Consider the following 27,077-nt stretch of genomic DNA (forward strand, 5'->3'; position numbering starts at 1 on the left):
ATCTAAAAAACTAAGTATATCGTCCGTACTAAGGAGCATTGATGAACTTGACCTTTAAGTGTAAATAGCAAACAACAGTGAAAGACGAGAACATTCTTCCCCTTTTGTGTGTTTGGACGTGTGCGAGCCTGTTGGCTGTTTCCCACCAGACTGAATGGAATTGCACACGTTTCAAATTGTCATTATGAAAAGAGTCCCAAAACTTCTGAAGCCACTTTAAGCGCTTTCAAGAATCTGGGAGGGCTCCTCTTCTCTGAACTGAGCTTGGCACAGAGACAAAGGTTTGTATGGGCACCTACTTTCAGGTATTTGCATTCTAAAGAAAAATGATGGACGTTTCGAGTAGTGGAGGCAAAATCAGATGATTGGGATGCCCATTTTACACACAGCCACACCACAAAAAAAACAGAAACCGACGCATTTTGCACCGAGGATAAAGAATATATGCCATTCATTATTGTTATCTTTCAAGTATGCACCCCCCAAAAAAAATATTTCCTGCTCAAACCATCAACAATATCTGTCAATGATGTTACCTAATGCCAGTAATACCACTTTGTGTTTTTACAGATGTTTTGTGTGTGTGTGTGTTCATGTGTGTACGTGAGGTCACTAATGAAGATAAGAGTGCCTCATAGAGCATTTAACCCGCCGCTTATACCCTGAGGGGGGCTTCATTAGAGTCTATTCTGCAATTGGCAGGGGAGTTAATCCAGTAAAGCTGCACGGTGACCTTTGAACCCCAAACGCAGGGGTTCTCCCGGCCTAACAAGTCAATGTTGAATAAGGGAAACTCCGAAAATGGTGCAGTGTTTCATGGGTGTGCTTGTTGTGTATCGTTTACAAACTAGCCATGACCGCCGCGTGTTGTGGAAATTCAAGCAGTTATTCTTCTTCCGCTTTTGCATGAGAAAGAAAGTTGTTGAATGAACTAGGCTGCAGGGAATCAAATAGAAGGGACAATGTCAGTACACGCCCCTTATTTTTGGCTTTTTCCCCGACAAGGGTCATTTTTTCTTTGTAAATAGAAAATTGTTCATTAACTCTATATTGCACACATTTGCTTGTGGATAAAGTGGTGCAGAGGTTAACTCACCTGTCTCCCATGTGGGTGGCCTGGGTTCAAATCCCAGTCGAATAATATTTTCTCTTAGTTGTTTCTGTTTATTTGTAGTCATAAGCTTCCAATGATGACATTGGAAACTCTAGCCACTTGGTGGTGCAGAGGTTTGTTCGCCGGACTCTTATCGGGAGACCTGGGTTCAATTCCCGGTCGGCATACATATTCACTTAGTTGTTTCTGTGTACTTCTTGGAAAGACACACAAATGATTACTGAGAAACATGAAGTTACTTGGTTGGCGCAGAGGTCAGTTCACTGGACTCCTGTCCGGGGGACCTGGGTTCGATTCCCGGTCGGCGCACATTTTCACTTAGTTGTTTCTGTGGACTTCCTCTCAAGACACTCAAATGATTACAAAGAGAAGTGTAGTCACTTGGTTGGCACAGAGGTTAGATCACTGGACTCCCATGTGGGAGACCTGGGTTCGATTCTCGCTGTCGCCCTTTGGCTGATCACTGAACCAAGCAGTCTGGAAAATGGAACAAGAAAAAAAAAAGAAAAAAACTTTTTAATTTATATTAAACACTTAGTCATACTTTTTAGTAAAAGGTTATATTCCGAACTGCCTTCGGCAGTTCGGAAGACAGTTGAAGGACCTGTCTGTGCGAAAGGCGTTCTCGGGTCGGCCTTCGGCCGACCCTCGACCGCTTGCTTGGTCAGTGAACCGCCGACACCGGGAAGCGAACTCACGTTCTCTCCGTGCAAAGGCGAGTGTGCAACCCACTACACCAACTCGTGCCCCACTTATACATAGGTGTTGAAACGTTTTATCCAAGGAAATGGGGTGAAACACTTAGTCATTTTTTGGACAAAATGCTTCATCCACCACTGAAGACTTATACACTTAGACATTAGTACTTATTCATTTAACTGAATAATATTGGGAAAATCTTTGCTGGTACTAGGATTTGAACCATGGACCACAGATGTGGGAGACTGATGACTTATCCACTGGGCCACCACCCCGTGAAGGCAATTGGTAGTACTTATACTATTATCCTTTTCATTTACCTGAATAATAGTGGGAAAATCTTTGCAAGCACTAGGGTTTGAACCCATGACCAGAGGTGGGAGACTGATGACTTATCCACTGGGCCACCACCCTAAGGAAGTAGACAGTAGTACTTGTAATTTTATCTCTTTTCACTCCCAGAACATACTTAGTACTTTTTGGTATCAAGTGAGAAAAGTTAGGTAAGCTTATTGACCATTTTTTTTGCTCCACGGGGGAAGAATCAGGTTATTTTCCTGACTGCCTAAATGGACTTATTTTGTGATTTAACCCCATTTAAAGTGGTGAGCGTACGAGCATTTTTCCATTACAAAAGCTACAGAAACTATAGAATGCTGAATCCAGTGAGAGCTGTTCATCCGCGCCCTCTGGTGGCCTCAAGCAACTCATGGCTATTGAAAACAGGTAATGTATACTTCACATCCATTGTTGTTGTCATCACAATTCAACGTTCCCACATTTTAGATTTTCATTTTCTTTATTGAACCATTTGAACATCGTCTACAAGTTTGAGAGCGTGCTAGACCGTGTGCTCTGCTTTCGTGTTCAGTCTGCGGTGCGAGCCTCACATCACCTATCGTCACATCCAGCCAATGACAGAACACGTCCAGTTACACCATTCCCAAGTGAAGGTCGTCCACAGGCTACCCGGGAACACGTGGAGACTCAAAAAAAGATGGCTGAAAGGAAACACGGATACCACGAGAGTGCTCGGCCAAACTGGACAAATGAAGGTACGACTTTGTCAATAGTAATAATAATAACAGTAACAATTGTTTACTGAATACATTGTAAACATTAAAATGAATTGCTTTGGTCAAGTAAAAAAAACAAACTAAAATAACTGATAGCAGTCCACCAGGTAGGTTCCTGGCTCTCTAAGGCTGCGAAGGAGGTGTCAAGGCAATAATGGTTACGGCGCCGCACTTCCGGCGTGCTCCATGCTGCGACATGCTGGGAGGCGGACACGAGAGACAGCGGCGGGATACGAGGGCTCTCCTCACACAGCGGGCGGCGGTCCCTCCGGGTCTGGCTCGTTGCCGTAGCTGTTGTTGTAAGGGTTGCCTCCAGGTGGGTGGTTGGGCAGGATGTCCAGCTCGTCCACCTGCGGACCCGGGTGGAGGACAACCAGCTGGTCCTGGGGGATGTCGGCGGCCGCCGCCGCCAGGTTGGTGATGGACTTGGACTTGACGCACTGGAAGTCCACGTGGCGACTCTTGCCCTCCTCTTTCTCCCACGACATGCGGATGAAGGGGCGCTGGACGTAGTTGTAGATGACCTCCGGGCGACCACCGGGGCGCTTCTTCACCTTCTCCTTGTACGTGGGGTAACCTGCAACCCACGTCCGCGCATTAGTGCGTGGACCGAACTCTTACGGAGAGACTCCTCCTACCTTCGATGCCCAGTCTGATCTTCTTCAACCCCCTCTCCTTCAAAACCGACTTGGCCACATCCCGGTTCTCAATGTACTTGAAGAAGCGGTAGAGTTTGGTGCTGTAGATGACTGCGGGCACATTGGTGGTGTTAGTTTGTATCTACATCTTGCGTGGCGCATTCGGCGGATCCGACTCACTTTGTGAATACTCCTCTCCCATCTGGGGCGGGTATTCCTCGTCCCAATCCACCACGTCGTCGTCGGTGAGGACCACAATGTGGCACTCGCGCTCGCCGCTGTGGGCGCTGGCCACCATCAGAGGTAGAACCATTTCTTCCAGGTAGAACTCAAACTGTTGCCGGGCGCCATCGTTGGACAGCTCGTGCATCAGGGCACCTGAAAGACGGCAGAGGCGGTACTGAGCACCTCCGTCGGATTTCTTTCCACGAGAACGAAGCGGGAACTAACTGAGGTCTCTGCATTTGATGGTGCTGTAGTCGAAAGAAATGCATAGATAGTCGCACGCCTCCCGCAACTCGGGGATGGAGATTCCGTCAGGGCAACGGATTAGCCCCGATTTGTAGTAATCCTGTCAATTAGACACAAAACATGCAGACGTCTCAGCGGAAAGTCTATTTGAGTTGAGAACCAATCCATGTCAATGTCGCTTGGTAAGGGGAATAAAATTGAACATCTGCAGATTAGTTAGACTAATTGTTAGAGCCTCTCTTCTGGGTTGAACGGGGACTTACACGGCTACATTGTAGTGACAAAGCGAGCCTTTGGTGCCATTACAGACAAAATTATTTGAGGCAAAAAAAGAGGTTTCAACAGAAGTCACATACCAGAATTGCTCGGAAAACCGTCGAACTGATTCCTTCAGCGACCTCGAACTCCCCCTTCTCGTTGGGCCGTGTGAAATTGTGCTCTCGTCCGGACCCGAACATTCTGAAAGCGAGCGAGCGTTCCAGCTATTCAGTCCACGGCGGTTACCGCGGCGCCAAGGGGAACCCTACCTGCCGAGCATGGTGTTGGGCTGCGCGGTGAAGATGGCGGGGTCGACCACAAAGCGCGTGTTGTCAACAATCAGCGTGACCCTCTCGGACGCACGCAGGTTGCGGTTGCAGAGGGCGGCGCCGGCCACCACCGCCTCCTTGGGATTCTCGTAGACGAATATCATTTCTCCCGGCGGCAAACTTTTGAAGGTTCCCTCGGTGCTGGAGAGGCTGCTGTTGCGGCTGCTCGCCACACCACTGCTGCTGGATCCGCTGGGGGAAAGCCTCTGAGGCCGGGGGCTGCCGGGCCTCGACGAGGGTCCGCCATCACGCTCTGAGAAAAAATGAAAGATGTTCAAGCGCCATGGGACATTTGGATATTGTCGCTAATGTCTTCTACCTCCACAGATCGGAAAACATGTGCTAGTCTTGAAGCTCATAGCTCTTACAGGGTTCGTCAGGTGATTTAAAAAAAAAAAAACTTTTTAAGACCACTCTGAACAAAATGAAATGCTAAGGCATAAATTTCAATTCTGCACTGTAAGATTTTGTACAAAAAAAATTCAACAAATCAACAAGGGCCGGCTCTAGAGGTGACTGTGTAGTTCCCTTCAAACTAACATTCTTCAAAAGTTTCCATCTGTGACAGTTTCATGCAATCAATCACTTACCTGGCAACATTCTTCTGAGTCTTTGCCAAAACGGTTAACATCAAGACTTTCAGATTTAACTTAGTTGCTATGATTGTTGCTCAGGCCCGATTAAAACTCATTCACTACCATCGATCAAGTCAGGCAGTGAATGGGCGGGTGCAAAAAAAATCTCAAAGATAGGAAAATTCCCTAAAAACGCAAAAGTTGACAAAGGAAGAACTGACTAAGCACCACAGCATTAAGGCTTCTGTTTAAAGAAGTTGAAAGATGAGCTCACGGACAGGAAAGCCATGATGTCACTGTCAATATGATTCAATACTGGATTGAAATAAAATGGTTCTTTTACATGAATTTACTGCCAGCCTCTCATTCCATGCTGCCTTTTCTCTTTGTTATTAGTTGACAAAGCAAGGTGTACTTGCTGACACTTTAGCCGTAAGCTACTGACAGAAACAAACTTTTACCAGGGGAAAAAAATACCCTTTCCTGCCTGAATTATTCATATATTTATTTATTAACTTACTTATTACCTATTTATTTATGTCTAAAATGCCTTTCCCGCTCATTCACTGGATGTCATTGACAGCTTTAGACGTCCAATCCATATTGACTTGGGGAAACATTCATTTTTTCCCTCCCTTTTTGAAGACTTATACTACTTTTTTTTAACCAATGCAAATTTGCCAGGCATTTTTAGCATTCTAGCGCTGTCAATGTTGCGTCGCAAACGGGGGTCCTCACCACTGTTATGTTGACGGGTGGGTGACGTGAGGTTGCGAATGCACGGGGTGAGCTGTCCTTCTCTCTCGTGCGAGGAATCCCTGGAGCGATCGCTGGAGCGGCGGCGGTCACGCGAGTGGTCGCAGCCCCCGCTGGCACCGTGCAGGCTCATCCTCTGTCGGGTCTCCGCTCGGTACTTGCTGCGCTTCAACACAAAAAGATGACTCAACGGGACATTTCCGTTCATTGTGGGGGTTGCGGTCAGGTCGCAGGGTGTATCCATCTTGTTTTTAATACTGGTTAGTAATGAGAAAGCTTGGAATGAAATGTGTTTTGCAGTTGGCAGTATGATTAATGTTGATGGAATGCAGTCAATCTGCATCAACAATTAGATAATTGATGCCTCCGCGATGCCAACAATTGTACGGGCCAGCCCAACTAAAATGAAAAACGTTTCAGTAAAACACTCGGTTTTCGGTCCCACAAAATTTAGTTTGAGCCACAACATGCAAGTGACTTAAAGTGGGAATTTGAGAAAAATAAAATCAATCAAATCTCAAAAACATTACATTGTTTTAGCTAAAAATGTAATGCAGTTTTAAATTTATGTACAATGCCACTTTGAGAGAAGGTCTGGAAACAGACTATTTCAATAATCGATCTGCCAAACATTTCTACGCTAGGATTTTTTTTATTCATATCCGGTAAAAACAAGACATTGTACTCATGGTAAAACCATACACTGATTTGGATCCATACTTAAATGAGCTATTTCATTAAAATTTGTTTTTATTCTTATGTCAAACCTATTTCAGCAATAAAATTGTCAAAAATGTAGAAATTACTTTGTATTTGCAATTGCTTTAGGATGAAATAAACTGTTATCTGGGTTCGTTATAAATTGAATCAATTGGAGGCACTTGATTTGTGGCAAAATGTAAAATGACCAAAAATTTCACCGTCCACAAAATGTTAGGATCAGGAAATTGGTGATTTACAACCCGAGTCTTTCAAATGTAAAAATAAATATCAATGTTTTATTTTAATTAGCTACCTTTAAGAGGGAGTGAAATTAGGAATTGCTGGACTTAACGTTAACACATTTTCTAATTAGTATTTTTGTGTTTTAGGAGCTGTTGTTTTGGAGAGGAAAACAAATAGAGCCCGATTAATGAGATCGACGATAATCGAATAACAGTGATTCAAAGGATACATACTCACATTAACAAGGGACGTCGCTAATAAATCCCGATTTGTTTTGGTCTGGTCTGCTCACCTCGGATGCTTGCACAGTTTGCGAGGTCGGCTCGTTGATTTCCCTTCCCAGTTTTCGGTGTCACTGGAGTTACTGTCATATGACTGCAGACGCGTTGCCATCACCCGGACAGCCGGAAGTCCGCTCCGGAAGTATCAGAGTTCATAATAAACTCAACTGGACCCGCTGATACATATTGAAAAATAAAATATCATGACAAAATCTGCTTCAACTCGAATTTGCTTCGACAGAATTCACTAGTGATGTCGTAGGAAAATAAATAACTCGTATTTAAAATACTAATACAAACCCAATCAGACTATATAAGGCAATTGACGATTAGCATTAGCTCAGTTTCCTGCCGTAGCATTCCACCGTAGCTGTCCGCGTTGCTAGCATCAGTTTGTATTCACATTTGAAAATTAATTGAAAGAATATTACTATTTCCAGAACTAACGTAGCATATACACGATTGGGTTGTCATAGAAATATGTAAATAGTTACCAAAATATCGTATCTTTCTGCCGAATTGTGAGTCCCGAACCGCTAGCTAGCTGGTCAGCTTCCAGCTTTCAAAACAGTCATGCAGTGACGTCACGTCACACGTGACAAGTGCATATTCAGAAATTTCCGGAGCGAATGAAAACGTTTCTTATTTAGAAATAAAATATGAAATTACCACCTTGTTTTTCAGTTTAAAATTTCTCTTGAAAAAAAACAACAACAGCTTTTGTTCTATTCTGTTTGGCGATCTACGGGTTAGTATTTTTTCTGAGAAAGGCAACTCAATTTCAGTCGAAGTGACCTTAATTATTACAAATACACTAAACACGCATAAATATAATGATTTAGTTTTAACATGGGAGTAACAGATGAAAAAAAAGTATCATATATAATATTTTAAAATCTCGCGATATCTAGCTTCACATCTAGCTTTTAAATAATGCACAGTAGGGGTCACTACACTATGTAAGACTGACACGAGTACACAAAAAAATACATATCAGTTTTATTCATTAAATCATTGAAAATTAAATAAAAACTTGTTTCAAACTAGAGTTCACACACACTACATGTCACTATATTACATATAAATATCATTATGATTATATTATAACAAATGATACAATTTAAATAACTAATGTCAATTAGTTTTAGTTGTCGTGAAACTCGTTTAAAATGTAATATATTTAATCTAAATAAAAATAGCGCTGGTCAGCGAGATGAGAGGTACACCAAAAGTAATACATTAGATAACGTGCATGTTTTTGGTCACACAAGAAAATAGATTTCATTTAATTATGTATAATAGTTGTATACAAATGATTTGAATTGATCTCAGAATATTTTAAACCACAAGAGGTCACTATGAGACAACATAATTGTGTGGCCATGGAGCCTGCAAAAGTATGCTTTGGAAAGATTCCAAACATTTGGCATAGATCCAATATACTACAAAAAAAAACGCAAAGTACCAACACTGACCACAATCTCCTACCCAATGTTTTGTGCCTTAAATAAGAAATAGAAATGAGTTCAAAACCAGGAATAGTTTTGGGCAATGTTTACGTAAATTATTCATTCATTTTCCATACCAACCCGTAGGATCACGGAGGGTGCCGGAGCCAATCCCGTCCAACTATGGGCTCCAGGCAGGGGACATCTTGAATTTTTAGCCAACCAATGGCAGGGTACAAAGAGATGGACAACCATTCACGCTCACACTCACACCCTAGGGGAAATTTAGAGTGTTCAACCAGTCTACCAAGCATCTTTTGGAGTTGTGGGTGAAAACCAGTGTACCCGGAGAAAACACACACAAGCCCAGGGAGAAAATGTAAATTCCGCACATGAATGTTCGAACCTGGGATTGAACCCTCGATCTTAGAACTGTAAGACCAATACACTATACTATGTTTGTTCACTTGTTTTTGTGTAAATTATAGTATGTATATCTTTAAAATGACTACACTGTAATTGCAAAATACTTTGATTCATTCTGATCAGTATCATCTACGTGAATCACTTGAAGAATTTCAATAGCATTTCTTAAGAAATAATTGTTTTGTGTGAAGCTCTGAGGACAATATATATGCAAGACAGTATCACTTCAAATCCATACCGAATGAGAGGGGATGAATTACAAATGGAGCCTCGCTATTTCAGGGCAAATAGGATAGGAGGTGGCCATCACTGTTGAATTATTGATCATATCATGTCCAGTACTGTTGCAAGCCTCCCAGTGTTTGTTGCAATCTTGATGTGGAACAGATAGCAGAGGGGAGGCTTGAAAGATGCCAATTCTACAGATATGAAACCACCAAAGACAACCTTTGACATGAGAAGGTTGTTATCATTACGGTAATGACGGCGTTACGGAGGACTGTGAAATCAGGTCACAAACAATGCAAAAGAAGCAAAAGTTCAAAAGGAACAACATGCATGTGTCAAGTGCTGAGCAAATGCAGATATTATTTCTTATTACATTGGTTCTCAGATAAAGTGAAAGGACAACAAACTCATTAGCTGCCATTGACAGTGCTAGATGTCCAATCCATTTTGACCGGGACAGGCTGACAGAAAATGCTGCATTGATTTATTTTATCCTCACCTCGTAAAAATGCTTTTGATCAGTTTTGGTTCCACGTACCAGACAAAATAAGTGACCAAAAAAAGTGCTAACTAATTGTAGGTGATGCATATTTAATGTAGAGAAAGGTGACTTCATCAAATAACACAAAGCTCAGTCCATTAAAAAGAATCTCTGGGTAAATTGCCCGGCTTTTGCTCAAGTAAAAGTAGGTTGTGCTATGCAAAGGATGAGATGCATGGATGAATGACCTTCTCAAACGAAGACGCTAGCCAAAGCTCTCCTCGACCGACCAACCGACGCACTGGAGCATTTCTGGCTGCTTGTCACATGTGTGCAACAGCACGAACAGCGACTTAAGTGAATGTGTCTTTTCCAAGTTTTCTCTCAGTTAACATTCTTAAATTATTAAATGACGAGGCAAGGCGATGTTTACTTGCTTTTGCCTGCAGATCTTCTTCGCTAAAGTGACTGCACTTAAAGTGCGACACTTGTGGGTTAAAAACTCAGGCAACCAAGAACAGCAATTTAATAGCTGGGTTTTATCTGTTTTTTTTTCCATCTTTAAATATTCATAACACAGTCAATCAGCACGACTGTACCTTCATTCATTTATTCATTTTCTGAACTGCTTTATCCTTACTAGGGTCACGGGAGATTGCTGGAGCCTATCTCAGCTGACTTTGGGCACGAAGCAAGGGGACCACCTGAATTAGTGGCCAGCCAATCGCAAGATTGGAAAACCATTCAGGCTCACATTCATACCTAGGGGCAATTTAGATTGTCCAATCAGCCTACCATGCATGTTTTTTGGAATATGGGAAGAAACCGGAGTACCCAGAGAAAACCGACATAGGCACTTGCAAACTCCACACAGGTGGAGCAACCTGGATTTGAACCAGGGACCCCGGAACTGTGAGGCCGATGCATTAACCACTCACCTGCTTTGCCGCCGACTGTATATTTTTATTATCATTATTTTATTTTTTATTTTTTTTTATTATATTTCTATTTGTATTGCATTTTATTTACCAGGGTTTCAAAAATATTTGGCCATTAAAGAATAAGCCTTTCACAATGTTCGGAATATAATAAGTGCCAGGTGCTGGTGTATAATAAAATTTGAGAACTGTCAGCCTGAATAAAGCACAATTGTCAACAATGTGATTGCAGAAATGTCAAAGAATTATGGCATGTGGTTGAAAATCCACAAGGGGCACTGTTATTATACGGCTATTTTTCAACAACACAATGGATATTGGAGTGGACAGTTCAGTCAGGCATCACTACTTTATGGGCACATTGTGAGAAGGGGAGTGATGATCATTCTAAAAGAACAGAGAAATTCAGAACATGTCGCTTTGACTGGTGAGTTTGAATTTCAATTTGCACTTTTATAGCCTTAATTTCTCCCCATTAATGTGCTTAGAAACACTATGAATCTATTAGACACTTTAAATGGTGCACTTTCATTAGTTGAAATGTGATTTTCCCCTTTTAACATGGATTGGACATCTGTCTATCTTCTTCAATGGCAATCAATGAGATGATAGTGTTTTAAAAATAAAGTGGTGCTTCCCCAAACGAATGTCTCTACATACAACACATTCAGGAAAAATTGCTCTCTAGATATGAAAGAAGGAGTTTGAGCGGTAATATTTGGAACGCTTTACGTCATTTAAATGTCAAATCCGTCCGTTCTTACAAAAAATTAAAGATACGAAACCACATCTGGAACAAATTAATTTTGTAAGTACAGGTACTACTATTGTGTATATATAATACAGAGGGTGTTTCCATTTTTGGGGGCCAGATTGTCCAGTAATAGTGTATACATAAGTACTCAACAGTAACCAAAGGGTACAAAATTTGCTGATGTTTGATAAGGATGAGCACAATTTCCAAAATAAAGGTAAAAATATCATAAGAACTCATGAAAAACTATTTATGACTGTGTCAATCTAGAATGAGGATGTATTTGAACTAAAATTGTCTTGAATTGTATAATATAAGTAAGTGCAAGTGGAGCAAAACTGTATGAATTCTATCAAACATCATTTTGAAATTGGTTTTGATGATTAAGTCTTCCAAAATTGGACTATAAGCTTCTTAACCTTCCTCATTTGCTTTCAACCTTCAGGTGCCTGAAGTCATGCTCCTTCCAAAAAATCTATTCTGAGGTGACATTCTACCCAAATTCCTTTGAGAGCAAGCTCGCTTTCAGGCAGTGACATGAAGGAACTTTGTGGATTCCCCAAAGACTTTCTTACACGCTGCACACAAACAAAGCAGACGACACCTGGCGTTGGATTCAAAGTAAATGTCACATGTGAGAAGAATTGGGATAAAGGACTCAGCATCGTTATCCCTGACTAAATTAGAAGCGCTAATAAAAGCAGATTTATGTTATTTGGACTATTCCCAAGATGTTTTTCACTTACAGGAATGTACAGCATCTTTTAATAATGGATTATTAACCTTTAGCAACCCACCAGTGTTGGATTTTACACACGCCTACATAGATTACTGTAAGTAAGGCGAGCTGGGCTTCACCATGTTCCTTTTTTTTAGTATCATCAAAGGCTGTAAGTGAATAATTCCTACTGAAAACTGGCTGTTGGGAGTGCACAAACAGAATCTTTAAGTGCCTTCTCAAAATGGAATGTCTTTTTCAAGCCAAGACAGAAATTTAACATAAGAAAATGCAAGGTTATGTTCGGAGCTGAGCGGAGAACTTCACAAAAGCTCCTTGTTGGTAGAGAGCGCTTCAACTCGTGTCTATATTAAGACCCAGCATCCATTTTCTGTCAGTGACAAAGATATTGACGCATTTTTGACAAGCTAAAATAGGTCTGTTTACAAATCCTGGCCCCTTCAAGTCATTGTGTAACTCTGTGGTTTAGTTCCACTCTTGCAATCGATAAAGAGCAGTGCAATTATGTAAAACTGTTACAGTAATTACCGTACAGCCAAAAGCTAGTTAAACTCAAAACGTTTACATTGCATGTTTATATTGATCTACAGATCCCTTAGTCCCTTCTCTATTAATTTTACCACAAGCCGAGAGTCAGTAGGAGGTCAAAACCGAATCTTGTCTCCATTCAGAAGACATGCATTTTTGTCATAAATGGGAGAAAAACTATTGACCATTTAATCTGTAATTGTGCTGTCAAAATGGATGGGATGTCTTACATTGCATTGCATCGATGACGTTAACCTTTATGAGATGGACAAGTGGGCAAGTAACGAGGTGAGCTGGATGCAGATGCAATGTGGTCAGGAGAAAAGAAGTAAACGGCTCATTAATAATAACAATAATGCAATAATAATGTGCTATATCAAGAAGGGAAAGGAAAAAAATGTGTGATCTTATTATTGACGCATGCATGTTTCTTAGGCTGATGTTAACAATTAAAATTCATTTTTCATTTTGTGTATCGCTTCTCGTCACAAGGTTCGCGGGGGGTCCTGAAGACTATCCCAACCAACTTTTGGTGTATCCTGAATCCCTTGCCAGTCAATCACAGCAGTTACAATGTTTACCACAAAATCTGACAAAGCCATTATGGTACGGACTGATACACTTGAAACAGGTATAATAAAAAAAAAAAAAATAAATAAATAAGCCACATGTCTTATAGTTAATGCATAATTTTCTAGTTGTGGCTGTTTCGCAATCTCCTCTCTGTCTCATAGTTTTTTTTCTATTAAGTCAATTACCATTTGACTATTTTATGTATTTTTTAAAACTCCAGGCGGTGTTAGTCATCCACAGAGGAAATAATCTTATCTGAATAAACACAAGATGTATTTTTTTTGTAATAGTATACAAAAAATATAAATAAAATCCATTATTTCCCAAAAGGAAACACAATAGCCATTGTCAGACATTTAAAACAATGTAAATTATTCACTTTTGTAGCCAATCAAATAAGATTTCTCAAATGACCCACTGTGCAGACATTTTAACATAAAACTAAAGGTTTTTACACCTGCAAAGTTTAGTGAATCATTTTTAACACCACTGGAAGCCTGGGTACTGTAGATGAATAAATGAAGTATGCTGTTTTTAATTTAATGAGTTTATAATGAAATATATAAGAGGTTGGCTGCTTTTAGCAGAACCAGTTAAACCAAATTACTTAATCAACCATGTTAGTTTAATTGAGGACCCCCCTAACTTTCCCCGTAACTCTTGTAACGTTTTCATAGGAAACCTCAAACGTTTATTTTCCCCTTCAAGTAGTTCCTGTCAACCAAAGTGCACTTTTATGTGCCCTTTCATGCTTAATCGCTCTCAAGATGGCCAGTTGAAAAAAAAGGACCATTTTTTTTTGCTTAGAGCATATTATTGCTGCAGTCACAAACAAGAAAAAGAAGGACGTATATTTTTGTCTTTCCTCGTGCCCGGCGGACACCCCCGAGCGTCCAAAGTGGCGTGAGCTCACGGCTTTGTCACGCATCCTCAGGCATTGTGCTGCGTCAGACAGACACTGTGGGAGTTGAGATCAACAGCTGACCTGGAATTCAAGATGACACCCACCTAGTCACTATGCCTTAAAAGGCTAAGATGAAAAGGAACAAGATAAAGCTAGTTCGAGGAAAATTGTGTTTTTCTTAATTTGAATTAAAACTGCAATTACTTCACAAATGGCATATGGATGTTTGAAGAATTTCCTTCAAATTCAGAGGCAAGAAGAAGAAATATGCATGCGTTGAAATGCTTCTCGATGCATGCAAGCAACTTTCTTGTCACATTGATGACACAACAAAAAAACAAGAACACATTTGTGATGTGGGTTTGTGGTAAACACAAGAGACTATTCAAACAAAGAGATAAAATGACAGCTAAAAATAAGCAAATCCTTCCCTATGTTTTTCTCAATCTTTTGCTCAACTTGTTTTGGAGAAGAAGCCAGACAGACACAACAATTCAATTGCGATTGATTTAACACCCTGATCAGGAGATTATATTTTTTGATTAGAATTGTGTTGTACTGACGACGTAAAGCTCTGAATTTCAATGTCTTCATCACTAGTATATGTCTATGTCCGTCAATGGCAGAGAATGAGTTGAATGAATCCAAATTTAGTTTTTTTTCTGAACAGAATGCATCTTCCCACCTTTTAGTTGATAGTAAACATCCAATCCAATTGCAGAAAGATAGATAATAACTAGATAAGAGTACAAATGGCGTGAAATGACATTGAAAAATGAACACTTTTGCTAAAATTGCCCAAATTTAAGTTGTAAATACCAGTTAAGACATGCTAAAGACATTTTAAAGAGTGGAGACAACACTAATGCTGCTGACATAAAATGAGGACTACGCCCACGTGTGTGGCAGAATCGCTTCCTGAATGAATGGATGGATGTTTCAGGCTGGAGATTTTTGATGAGCACTTTGCTTGAGGACAACTAGAAAAAAAACACTAAGCTAAGGGTGGAGATAATGAGGCGATGAACATTGTTATGCAGCGCGGCATACAAAAGTGATGCCTGCAGGTGGTGGAGGTGCATACGTACGTTCCAAAAAAATTTCACTTCACTGAGGAGAACATTGAAGATGTCGATCCTGCATTGAGACAGGATGTATTTGCACATATACGTTTTTAAATCAGTAAATGATGGCTGCCAGCCCTCCCAGATCAAGTAAATTGGGCATCTATTGCAGGCAAAGGAATCTTAATAGTCACATTTGACCCAAATGGGTCATTTTTGTTGCAGTGAAAATGTCACTGTGGGAAAATGTAACATTTTTGTTGTTGTTGTTGTTGTTGTTGTTTTTTCTGACAGCTGTTCTAACCCATTTTTAGGCAAACCAGTTCAAGTTTGCTGGGCTGAAGTTTTCTTTTCCAGCACGTTATAGACACGTTGTGAGGATAAGCGGTACAGAAAATGATTTGTTAAATACTGTGGGGTTTTTAAAAAATATTATTTGAATTGTTCAAAAACTAGATGTGAGAAAACAAAGATTTTGCACCAAAAATTGAAAGCAAAAATGAGAATTACACTGTCTAATGCATATTGTCTGTTTGTGTCGTTATTGTTTTTAATGATCATTTAATTGAAATCATCTTTTTATAACATAATATAGGATGATTTTGCTTTTGGGAACTGCCTTGAAAAAATGTTGAATTATAAATACAATCGCTACTAACAAGAATAATAAGAGGGTTTCAATTCTTAAAAATGTAGTCTGGAATGCAGAATGAAAACGTCTGTACACCATCAATAATTTTTAGGGGTTAAATCCATTTTTTTGACATTTCTGAGTCACAGCTGTCATTGCAACGACTGAGCGAATTCGTAATGATGCAATCCTGCAAAGTGCTGCTGCGTCAAGTCAGAGTAACCAACGGCACGTTTTGCACGACCCTGAAGAAGAGAATATGTACGTAGCATGCAGGTAAAATCACTTTCACGTGTTTGATTAAAAATCTGAAGGAAAAAAAAGCCAAGCAGGACAGTGCCCAAGGCTGTACTTCAATCAAGCCTGTGCAAATTCAATGTATCCATCATCACAGATGAGCAACATGCACCATATACAGGTTCAAAAGCTTGATCACTCATAGTTTGAGGGCTATTTGCTCTAACGTCACTTTCACAGCCATTATTCCAACAGAACAAATATGCCTGCCATGGTTGGACTACAGCGTTTGCCTGCAGATAAACCATACACTGATATACACCCATTGCTTGCCATTAATATCATTTTTTTGTGAATACATGCTGACATGTGTGGAGATGATTGCGCCTCTCTTTCTGTAAGGAACGTTTGAATGTTTGTGGAAGCTTTTAAGAGCGGAAGAGATAACAAACACCATCAGTCATTCATTAGAAATGTTTTTCTTACAGTCAAGATGCATTTAATTTTGGAATTCATCATCTAGAAATGTTTTCAATGCATTTTGAACTATGCTAATATTCATTATTTAAGCGCAGTTTGTATTATCTTATATTTCACGCTTTTTTATCGATTATGACGTCTTTTTATGTTTAAATATCATTAATTGAGCTGTTACTGGCACAGTTTTCATTGAATAATTTATTTATAATCATACAAAATTATATACATATATATAATTTCTCTCAGATTATAAATTATTTAATAATTCATAAACATACAGAAATTATATAATATATATAATTTCTGTATGATTATAAATAAATGATTTAATCAAAACTGCCAATATACTACAGTTTTAATTTAATAATTTATTCATAATCATACATGAAATTATTTATATATATATTTATCATTTTCTGAAACACTTTATCCTCGCTTGGGTCGCAGGGGGTGCTGGAGCCTATCCCAACTGTGTGTATATATACATTTATATATATATATATATATATAATATATATATATATATATATATATATATATATATATATATATATATATATATATATATATATATATATATATATATATATATATATATATATATATATATATATATATATATATATATATATATATATATATATATATATGTATATATATATATATATATATATATATATATATATATACTATAGACTCATTTGTAGCACTTTATTTTGTCAGGGCGACATCATATTGATTTGTTGTTTCCAACGATCACATTTGTAAGCATTTTACCTGCTATTTAGATTGCAGCCTTTGTCGCCTTTAATAACCTATCGGAGTCCCTCAAACTTTTACAAGGGCAGCAGCTGACTGACAGACGACAGATATCTTTGTCCCAAGAGATACGGTTTATACTCCAATGATTTCGGTATTCAATTTTCAGGGCCAGTCACATTATGAGGTGAGAGCTAAGGCAGGCAGGCGCAAGTGTTCCTGCTTGCTGGAGTCTAAAAGTGAGGTGATGCGCACAGTAAGAGTGCACATGGCCACAAGCGGGACTTAAAGGCGAGTTATATAAGTCATGACAGTAGGAAGCAGTAATGATGCCCTCAATATAAATGAATGCAGTGAGCAGAGCAAGTTCGAGACGAATAGTTTTGGATAAAGGACTGTGAATTTTATTTATTTATTTTTTTGTCTTCTTGATCTTTGGTGAATTAGACATTAGAATAAATTGACCGCTCAGACAGTAAGAAAAAAAATGTGAGGAGAAAATGTGCTGGGAATAATATGGCTAGTTTTTCTGAGATATTCTGAAAGCTAGTCTGGAAAATGGTTTCTACAGCAACCATTGGTGTGAAAGAAAAGGACGCGTGAGTTTGATATATTTTTAGACAGGTGGGAAATGATGTGATGGGGTGAGAGTCTTTCATTAGTTAAAAAAGATGGTTTGAATATATTTGATAGGCAGAATTGTGGAATAGTCATGACAATCTCGAGTATCAGGATTTCAATCTTGTGCTATTTGGACTTGTGTTTGGATAGGTTTTTTTCCTGATACAAGGTTATAAAATAGGTTTCTAGTATGAGTCAAAGAACCTGATTTTCCCTTATTTGTCTAAAGGCATTCCATCAAAACTAGATATCAGGGCCGAAGATTTAATAATGAATTCAGAATTGTGGAATAGTCATGACAATCTCGAGTATCAGGATTTCAATCTTGTGCTATTTGGACTTGTGTTTGGATAGGTTTTTTTTCCTGATACAACGTTAAAAAATAGGTTTCTTGTATCAGTCAAAGAACCTGATTATCCCTTATGTGTTTGAAGGCATTCCACCAAAACCAGAGTATTAGGGCCAAATTTATAATAATTAGATTATTTGGTAGTGTACATTTGATCCAATTCTGGTCTGGATTGTGCATTTTTACATCAGTACTCCTATAGAAATATTGTAAGTTTTTTAATTCAAATTTTGGGCAGATAGCTTTCAGTCCTCTAGCAAAACTAGTTGATTCATTATACAACGATTAAAGCAATGTGTCCAGGCCCTGAGGTAGCAAAGCACAGCCATTTAATGCTACCAGAGGAAAGGAAATTTCGATAATTTTCTTTTAGCTCCTGTGCCTACTGTGTTGGTTATTCATATATATGTATATATAGTATGATGAATAAAAATAATGTAACTGAGGTCGCATACAAGTTCTTAAGTTCACCAAGAGGGCACAGCTTGTGTAAGTAAACAAGTGTATCCTTAAATCACTGTGGGAGACTTTTTCATACCTGCAGTGAGATGTCGGAATCTATTTCCAAGTTTGTTTTGTTCAACGTCTCTAAAGGCTGTCATGAATATGATTTCAAACCCTCTTGAGACACCAGTGGAGGAATTTCCACACAGTAAATGCACAACAGCAAATTTCCTCCAACAATAAGACTCGGGGGGTTCTTATTTTGTCGTCAAGGGCGTGTCTTTGTGTTTCACAGATGCTGCAGATACCCACATTTCTCAAATATGTGAAGATATGTGGTTGTAGACCCAGCACAGTGGTAGGTTTACTCTTCTAAATCCAGCCTCTAATAACACCAATCGTATTAAAGAATCATTTTTTGGCAAAAGGCAAAAATACCAGTGTCTCATTCCATTGTCGGAAAAAAATGGTGTTTGGATATCATTTGTTTTAAAGCTATCATAACCTAGCAGGAAGTACAACGAATAATGATTCTGGTGCTCTTATGTTAAGTGTTTAGTATTCAAGACACACATCGAAATGAACCTAACTATTTCTCTGCAATTGATAGTGTGCAATTTATTTGAACTGTTAAGACTGGCTTTTAATGCTCATGATTTAATTTCGATCATTCGCTGCCAGGTTTTGCCGATCAAAATGGATCAAATGTGTCGCGCCATCAACGGCAGCCAAAAAATTCATGATAGATACAACAATACCTAAATATTGAGGCTTATTTTTTTCATGGATTAAAATGCAATTTTCCTCCACAGTGAGGAGGAAAAACCGCAGCTGTCACTGCACTCGTAACAAAACGAGACATCTGGGTTCCGACTCGGCTTTCTCTACCTCGCAAAGACACCAAGTTGGTTCGTTTTCGTCATCTGATTACACAGAGTAGGCTTTTCCCACCATGAGCATATACCACATTACCCCAAGGCATGTGAACCACACCTGCTCTTTTCTAATCTGGGTGTAGGTGGGGAAACGTGATGCTTGTTGGATTCTAACATCGTAGACTCTAAGACAGGTTTCAAAGACATCCTGGCTGTATTGTGGATCAATGTTCACACTGACGTACTGAATGTCAGTTTGTTGTCTACCCAAGACAGCCCATCCATACTGGCTAATGCAACTTTCAGATATATACAATATTTATCCTCATATGACTATATTCCATTTGTTCTTAATTTCTCTCTGTACATACCCAAATCTCTTTTCTGCTCAGTTGTTTTGTCTCTAGAAACAACCACAATGGGAGAACACCAACTGCCATATGGCACATTAAAACCTTTCAGCCTATAAAAACAGTCAAAGACAATCTAGGTTTCAAGGCATCTTAAAAGGACAAGTTGTGGGGGAGGGAAGTCATCTTTCGATTAGATTAGAATAGATAACTTTTTTCATCCCAGACCATGGAGAGGACCTTTGGTCATATAAAAGAAAGAAAAGCCACTCCAGTACTATCTTCGGACATTACCATAGGTGTGCTTGCAAATTTAGAAAGCATAGATTTAACTGTAAGCGGTTTGGAACAAGAAGAAAAATGGATTTGACTGGTTGAAATCTCAAAGTGGTCGAAGGCACCAATTACATATTGAATCTTTAATTGGCACAGCTCCCATAATAACGTGAATTGGGTATGTAAAACCCTGTTAGCATATCCTTCATTAAGCGTGACCTTTCTGTTAAGATGCAAATGGAGCATAGACTGTATACTTATCATAAAATGCCAGGGCTATTAGGTTTCTGGGTGAAATTTCAAGATAGTACGCTTGGCCTTGGTTTAAGCGGCAGATTTGCACTAACAAAGCCGTGCCTGAAACCTTGCTCGGTTAATCAAATTGTATTTGTCGCCTAGGACTTTTTCACATTGTTAACTTTGCAGTGTGTGCTTGTATTAAACAGGATCAGTTTAACTTTTAATGAAATAATTTTCATACTTGAATTTGAGACATTTCACGTTTTAATAGCTTCTAATTATAAAATGTTTATTGATCTGCATTTAAACTCTAACTCATTAACGGGAGCGATAACACAATAACACTAACGTGACACTTATTTATTTTCATGTGATAGGAATGGGTTTATGTTATAATTTTAATTGAAACTTGAAATGTTTCGGTCCCTTGTGAATAAATCAGTTTTAAATTTGTCCATTGGTCAACAACAAATTGGGCAAAAAACAGTTAAAAAATTAAAAAGTTAGATGCAGACTGTTCATTCAGTTCTTTCCTACACGAACTATTATTTTACAGGGGTATCAAACATACAGCCCGAGGCCAATTGCGACCCACTGCACCATTTTCTTAGGCTTGCATGAATTTTGCAATGTGCAAAGAGTAAAATACTATTGACTAAAAACGAATGAATTAATTGAAGGATCCATTTTGAAAGCAAAACTGTCAAAAATAAATTTGCCTCTTCTACATATCTCCGACCTTTGCTGGGTGTGAGTTAAGCTAATAACTTTTGAATAGATACCCATGTAGTGACCACTGTGATACTTTCAAAGGTTTCTTCTTTTCCCATGTTGGGCTTTTAGGGCATTGTTTACCTTCCTCTTTTTTGGGTTCAGATCAGGGTATTTTGGAATTGCTTGTCCACTGTGGGCCTGTGAAGCCCTTTGCGAAAATCAATTGTAATTAATGATTATACAAATAAAATACGACTTACCTTTAGCACGGCCAATAGTTGAGCTATTCTCACACTCGATTTGAACTCAAATATTAAGTATGCAAGAAGAGAGGCAGCAACCTAAGACCAGGTAAAATGTTCCAGCGACTCACAACAAAGCCTCAAGAGCTATTCCACCTGTACTAAGATTTAAAGACACACCTGCTGCTCTTTAATATTTGACTTTTATTCTCGCCTCGTTCTGTCTTCCGCGCAGGAACGTCTTTCATTGAAATCAAGGTGTTATCAGACAAAGAAACATGTTCACTACGCCTGTATGTGATTTATCAATTTCACGGATTCAAAGCCAACGGGAAGGTATTGAAAATGTAAAAATTCACTATGATGATTTTATGCACTTCAAAGCGAGACAATGTTTTCTTCCTCTCACTGCTGCGATTGGCTGTTTGCTATTCAAGTGGTTACTCACCCAAGATGTGCGCTCATGGCCCCACTGCTGTTATCGGCCCCCCGGCGTCCATTCTGTTTCGGCACACTTTGGGTGACGGTTGTGTCTTATTCTGACCCACAAAGTGACGAGGGAGAATGGAAGACTCCGCGGGGGTGATGAAACTGAGCTTTTAAAGCCCCTTCCCAGTGTGTCCTCATCGTCCTTTTCTTTGTAAAATGAAGCTAAAAAAGAACAAAAAACAGTTTACAGTTTTTCACTGTTTGCCAGGAAGCCAGACTCGGTAACCGAACATGATCAAAACAAAGACAAACTTCTTCGTGCGCGGGGCCCTCATCCATTTTGTTTATTTTTTTTCCATCTGACCAAGTGGTAAGATGAGTCGATTGCGCATATACAAGTGGACCCGTATTCTGGATTCTTTTGATCAAAATGACGTATTGCTAATGAAAAGTTGTAAAACAAAACATTGCAACCGAAATAACAAAGTTTTAGCCACGATTGTTGGCCCTGCAAAAAGTGCACAAAATATATAAGTATATACATATATAAATCAGCCGCCTCGTGGTGAAGCGGTTCAGTCGCTTGACTTTGGTTCGGGCTCGATGTCCGCTGGGGGCCGTATGATTGGAAGTGTGGATGCATTTTAGGGTGTAGTATGCCTTTCACCCAAAGACAGCTGGGCTCCAGCAACCCCCGCAACCCTTTTATATATGTATATATGTATACATTTGGTGTAAAAATCAAGATATATGAGTAAATCATAATGATTAAATGACCAAAATTTAAATTAGCTCCACAAAGGATTAAAGAATTATGGAAATACATTTCAACAAAGATGTCTCCACATCTGCAGTGTCAGCAGATTATTGCAGTATGATAGAAAATCTCACCGTACAGTACGATCACTGTAACCAGTCATCGCACAGCCTATAATTAGCTGTAAGTAGGTTAGCAATTAGAGGACATTCGATTCTTACTTGAAAAACTTAATCAGAATCAACGGAACATTTTCATAGCTCGTAAGATTTTAGATTACAGTGCCATTGTACATTGTAATATAATATATCCGCATGTGCCTTATCAGAAATGAGAAATTGAGTAATTATATACTGGTGAATGCTGCCAGCCACTCTCAGTTGGAATAAATTGGATGTCTATGGCTGTCATAATGTTAACACGTCAGTAATCACATTTGTGTACGTAAAAGTGTGACTTTCAATAAATATCGATTTTTTTTTTACTCTCACCTTTCTCAATCAACCTAATCTGATCGATCGATGCATAGCATCTCAGTGGAGTCATTAATCTTGTTTATATATATGACTAGTTATTAATTTGTGCTATAGTTTGTATTCAAAATCTCAAACAATAAACTGCCTCCCATTCATGTCCCTATCAAATCACCATTTTTAACAATTTAGCCACATGTGTATGCAATCCGGCTTTATGGAATGCCAATTCCTCTAAGTAAAATCATATAACTGAGTAAAACACTGTGCAGCGATGCTGTATTCAAGTCAAACATCAAAGCGTGACGTCAAAGAGTGCAGAGGCAGACGTAGTGGAACGGCATGAAAGCACATACTTTAAGATTTGGTTTTGAAAAAAACAATATTAAGAAGTCAGGCCTGAGGCGGCATCTATGACCTGTGCCTACTTCTACGTTGGTGTTCTTGAATAGAATGATTCGCTTTAATCACAATAAATTAACATATCATAGCAACAGAGGACATGCATTTCAATAGAATAATCAATATAACATTCTTGGCACATGGTAAATGCATGACAGTAAATTGATGCCAATGTGAGGCCATTTTTACCTTATTATTTTGGCTGCCAGTGATAAACAGTGCAATTCATTTTAACTGGGAGGGATGGCAGCAATGCCAATCCTCCCAGTCAAAATAGATTGGAAGTCTCTAACAGGCAATGGCGCCATACCTCAGCCATTCCTGTCCCAACTCTCAAAGGTAGCCGATAAGTTTGCTATTTTTCATTTCACAGCTCTGAGAGCTGTGGTCATTTTGCTTAGGCATTTTTTAGAGAGGCTAAAGATTGTGACTCTCACACATTTTCGATATTAAAGAATGCATTCTTTCACAACCCTCTGCGGCAAAACATGATTGCTTGTAACTGTGCAGTCTTTAAATTGAACAATGACTTCTGAGTCCTTGCAGGATATTTTCTCTGCTATCTTTATCGTGATAATACCTTGTCCTCTGAGCACCATTAAATGCAAAAAAAAAATGAAAAAGGAGACCGCCCGCGCAGTGTGGCTGTGTTTGTTAAGGCTTAGTTTGAAGAAAATGTAAACTATCACATCCCATGAGTACAAGTGTTGAGACTATACGCCACACCAAAAGAAACAAGGGCAAACTGTAGCAGAAACCTAATGTTGTAAGAATGCAACATATTCTGGCCTAATTGCAACTTACTTATTTTTAGACATACAATCCAATTTATAGTTTTATTGATTCTGCAATATTATGTCAGTTCAAGCAATGGTCCCCCTAAAGCAAGGGGAGATAGTCTATGGCTCAGGAGCCACATGTGGCTCTTTTGATGCCTGCATATGGCTTTATGCTAGCCTGTGAGCTCAAATATGTAAGTGCCGACGAGAGAGCTTAGTCCCGAATCCACCAATTGGAGCGTTATGTGGCCACAGTGGCATTGTCAAAAGAATTCAGCTACTTTTTGCACTTTAAAAGCCATGAAATTACCAAAAATTACACACTTTTTTATTTTAAATTCTGAACATGGCTCTAGAGAAATAAGATTGGAAAATATAAATTGTTTATGGCTTTTTCGGTCCAAAAAGTTCCCGACCTCTGGCCAGATGGTGACTGTTCAACCAGGCTTCCATGCATGCTTTTGGAATGTGGGAGAAAACCGGAGTACCCGGCAAAAACCTGTGCAAGCCAGGGGGGAGAACATGCAAAGTCCACATAGGAAGATCCGGACCTGGGATCGAACCCTACATCTCAGAACTGTGAGGCAAAAATGTTAACTACTCTTCATATATAACTATATAATATATTAAATGTAACACAATCAACCAAAGTACATATATCAGTGGGAATTTCTTCAAAGGGTCCGACAAAAACTAGAATAAATCATCATGTAAACGACAGCAGCAGTGTTTTTTTCCACTCCCACAAATGAAATTCTCATTTTTCAATTTATTATACAAGATTCGTTTTGCTGAGATATTCATAATGACGGTATTGTCTGACCTTGTAAGTCTTTGCCACAGTTTTTTTTACAACAGCAGTATAATAAATTCCCTGAAATTAAGGATTTTAGTTTGGGTGTGCCCCGCTGTATTTTAATGGTGGTCTCCATCTGGCCACCCCCTGGGAAAATACCAAAAAATATTCAGGAAATAAGATGCTAGTAAATACAGGCGCTGAGAGTGTACAGGGGAAGAGTAGTCGCTCACTAAAGTGAATCACAGCGACATGACGACGATGTGACTTCCTCCACAGTGGAAGGTGAACTCAATTTAGAAATGTAGCAGGTCAAATGAGGTGAAATTGCTTTGGCTTTTGTCGTGAACACTTTATGGTCCAACTCTAAAAATGAAGCCCTTTTACTGTTCATAATGTGAGTCAGGCTTTAAAAAAGGCAGCACTTTATTTTGAAGGCACATCAAGTTATAAATACAGTGCAAAATATTACCCAAGCCAGACTGTTTGGCCATGACACATTCACTACATTTACTTTCTTGACTATTTGGATTATCTGACTAGATGGACTACCTGAATTGGCTCTTATTTTTGGGGGAAAATAGTGACAACATTATTTTTATTGCCTCATTATTCCCTCACCTTTTGCAGTTGCCAGCAGCAAGTCTTCCAACTGCTGTCAATCAAACTGCTAAAGCTCTTCATTTGCCTCAAGTGAAAAGCACCCCAAACCTTTTATGCACACAATAATATAACATTACCTTCTAAAAGTAACACATTCATACAAGTCCACTTTCCAAAAAGCATAATTATTTTTTCCACATGACTGCAAATACTGCTCATTTCTACCCCTCTCATTTGCTCAATTGTATGAATTAGCCTGTGGTAAATTGCCTCAGTCTCCTTTGTGGCAAGATTGGAAGGTTAAAAATAAAAAGAAGCCTTCAAGTCACAACAGCAACAGAACAATGGTTTCCCTCAATCCAATTAAGCCCAAAAAATTCGAGGTCTCTACAGTCCAGGTAAGGCGCAAATTCCCTGCCCAGCTGAGCCTTTAGTATATGCAGAAAGAAGAATCAGAGAGATAATCACCCCCTACCCCCAACACCAGCACCACCGCTGTCTCCGAATGCGGAGAATTTTCCCCCCTTCATTTTCATGCTGAAACTGTGAGCGCAGCATGTAAGATATTAAGAACGCTTCACTCGTGAATACTGTCAAATTGTAATCCTTGCACATTCTCAGCCCAAATAGCTGACAGTAGGAGTTCAAGTCTTCTGCGGATACACAGTGCTGATCACTTACATGCTTATTCAAGCATTTGTTCCAAATTGTAACCTTCTACGGACACCTATCGAATTTACACAAGGAGACAGACCATAATGGGCCGGCCTCCTTACGGATATGGGGAGTCCGTGTCAGACTATTGTCACGTGAAGGTCGCATTGTAAATAAACGTTATCGTCACCAGACTGTGACTAACGTGCGTCAAGTCTCATTTTGAAGTATTGTTTGTCGTGGCTGTGTTTGTTGTGTTCGCAGACAGTGTTTGGTGAGAAGTTATGTTTTGGGGATGATGGGTGTCTGTTTTGAAAGAAATACCGGCATAAAAATTGCTCATATTGCGATTTATACTCTCGAAAATCACCTCAGAGGGTAACGTAGCTGAACAAAAGAAGGAAATTGAGATTGAAAGCAAGAATTAACAGCTATAGATGTTCAATCCATTTTAAATGGCAGCCAAAGAGTTAAGCTATGTGATGTCATGAAACAACAAGAATAAGAAAATACAAATTTACAGCAAAATATAAATGGGCCACAATTATTGTTTTTATTCTTCTCTCTTTTTTTTAAAGTCATCACAACTATTTTTGCAAGTTTTATTTTTGTTTTTATTTTATTGTTTTAATTTTAACTTTGAATTATTCATCTTTCTTATTATCCCTTGGCCACACTTTTGGCACTCCTGCCCTATATTGACTCATATAAATGAGTAATTGTAGGCTGCAGAAAATGACA

The 27,077-nt window shown here is 39.0% G+C and overlaps 1 protein-coding gene across 4 annotated transcripts in view; it reads right to left on the reverse strand.

Annotated features, from left to right (window-relative positions):
• Nucleotides 1-2,645: 2,645 nt before the first annotated feature.
• Nucleotides 2,646-27,077, reverse strand: part of btbd10b (BTB (POZ) domain containing 10b) — a 33,760-nt gene continuing 9,328 nt past the window's right edge. The window contains exons 3-11 of one of the 4 annotated variants that reach the window (XM_077712396.1): nt 21,892-22,094; nt 7,154-7,318; nt 5,899-6,077; nt 4,526-4,838; nt 4,355-4,457; nt 3,978-4,098; nt 3,708-3,905; nt 3,528-3,638; nt 2,646-3,466 (exon numbers count right to left, since the gene is read on the reverse strand). In XM_077712396.1, the coding sequence (XP_077568522.1) occupies nt 3,135-3,466; nt 3,528-3,638; nt 3,708-3,905; nt 3,978-4,098; nt 4,355-4,457; nt 4,526-4,838; nt 5,899-6,077; nt 7,154-7,254 (1,458 nt within the window). In that variant the 5' untranslated portion in view covers nt 7,255-7,318; nt 21,892-22,094 and the 3' untranslated portion in view covers nt 2,646-3,134. Of the gene's footprint in view, nt 3,467-3,527; nt 3,639-3,707; nt 3,906-3,977; nt 4,099-4,354; nt 4,458-4,525; nt 4,839-5,898; nt 6,083-7,098; nt 7,319-7,636; nt 7,770-21,891; nt 22,095-27,077 lie in introns of those variants that run through there. The other 3 variants (XM_077712395.1, XM_077712398.1, XM_077712397.1) reach the window with 3 other exon arrangements.

Source organism: Stigmatopora nigra, chromosome 3 (assembly GCF_051989575.1).
Source record: "Stigmatopora nigra isolate UIUO_SnigA chromosome 3, RoL_Snig_1.1, whole genome shotgun sequence".
NCBI lineage: Eukaryota > Metazoa > Chordata > Actinopteri > Syngnathiformes > Syngnathidae > Stigmatopora > Stigmatopora nigra.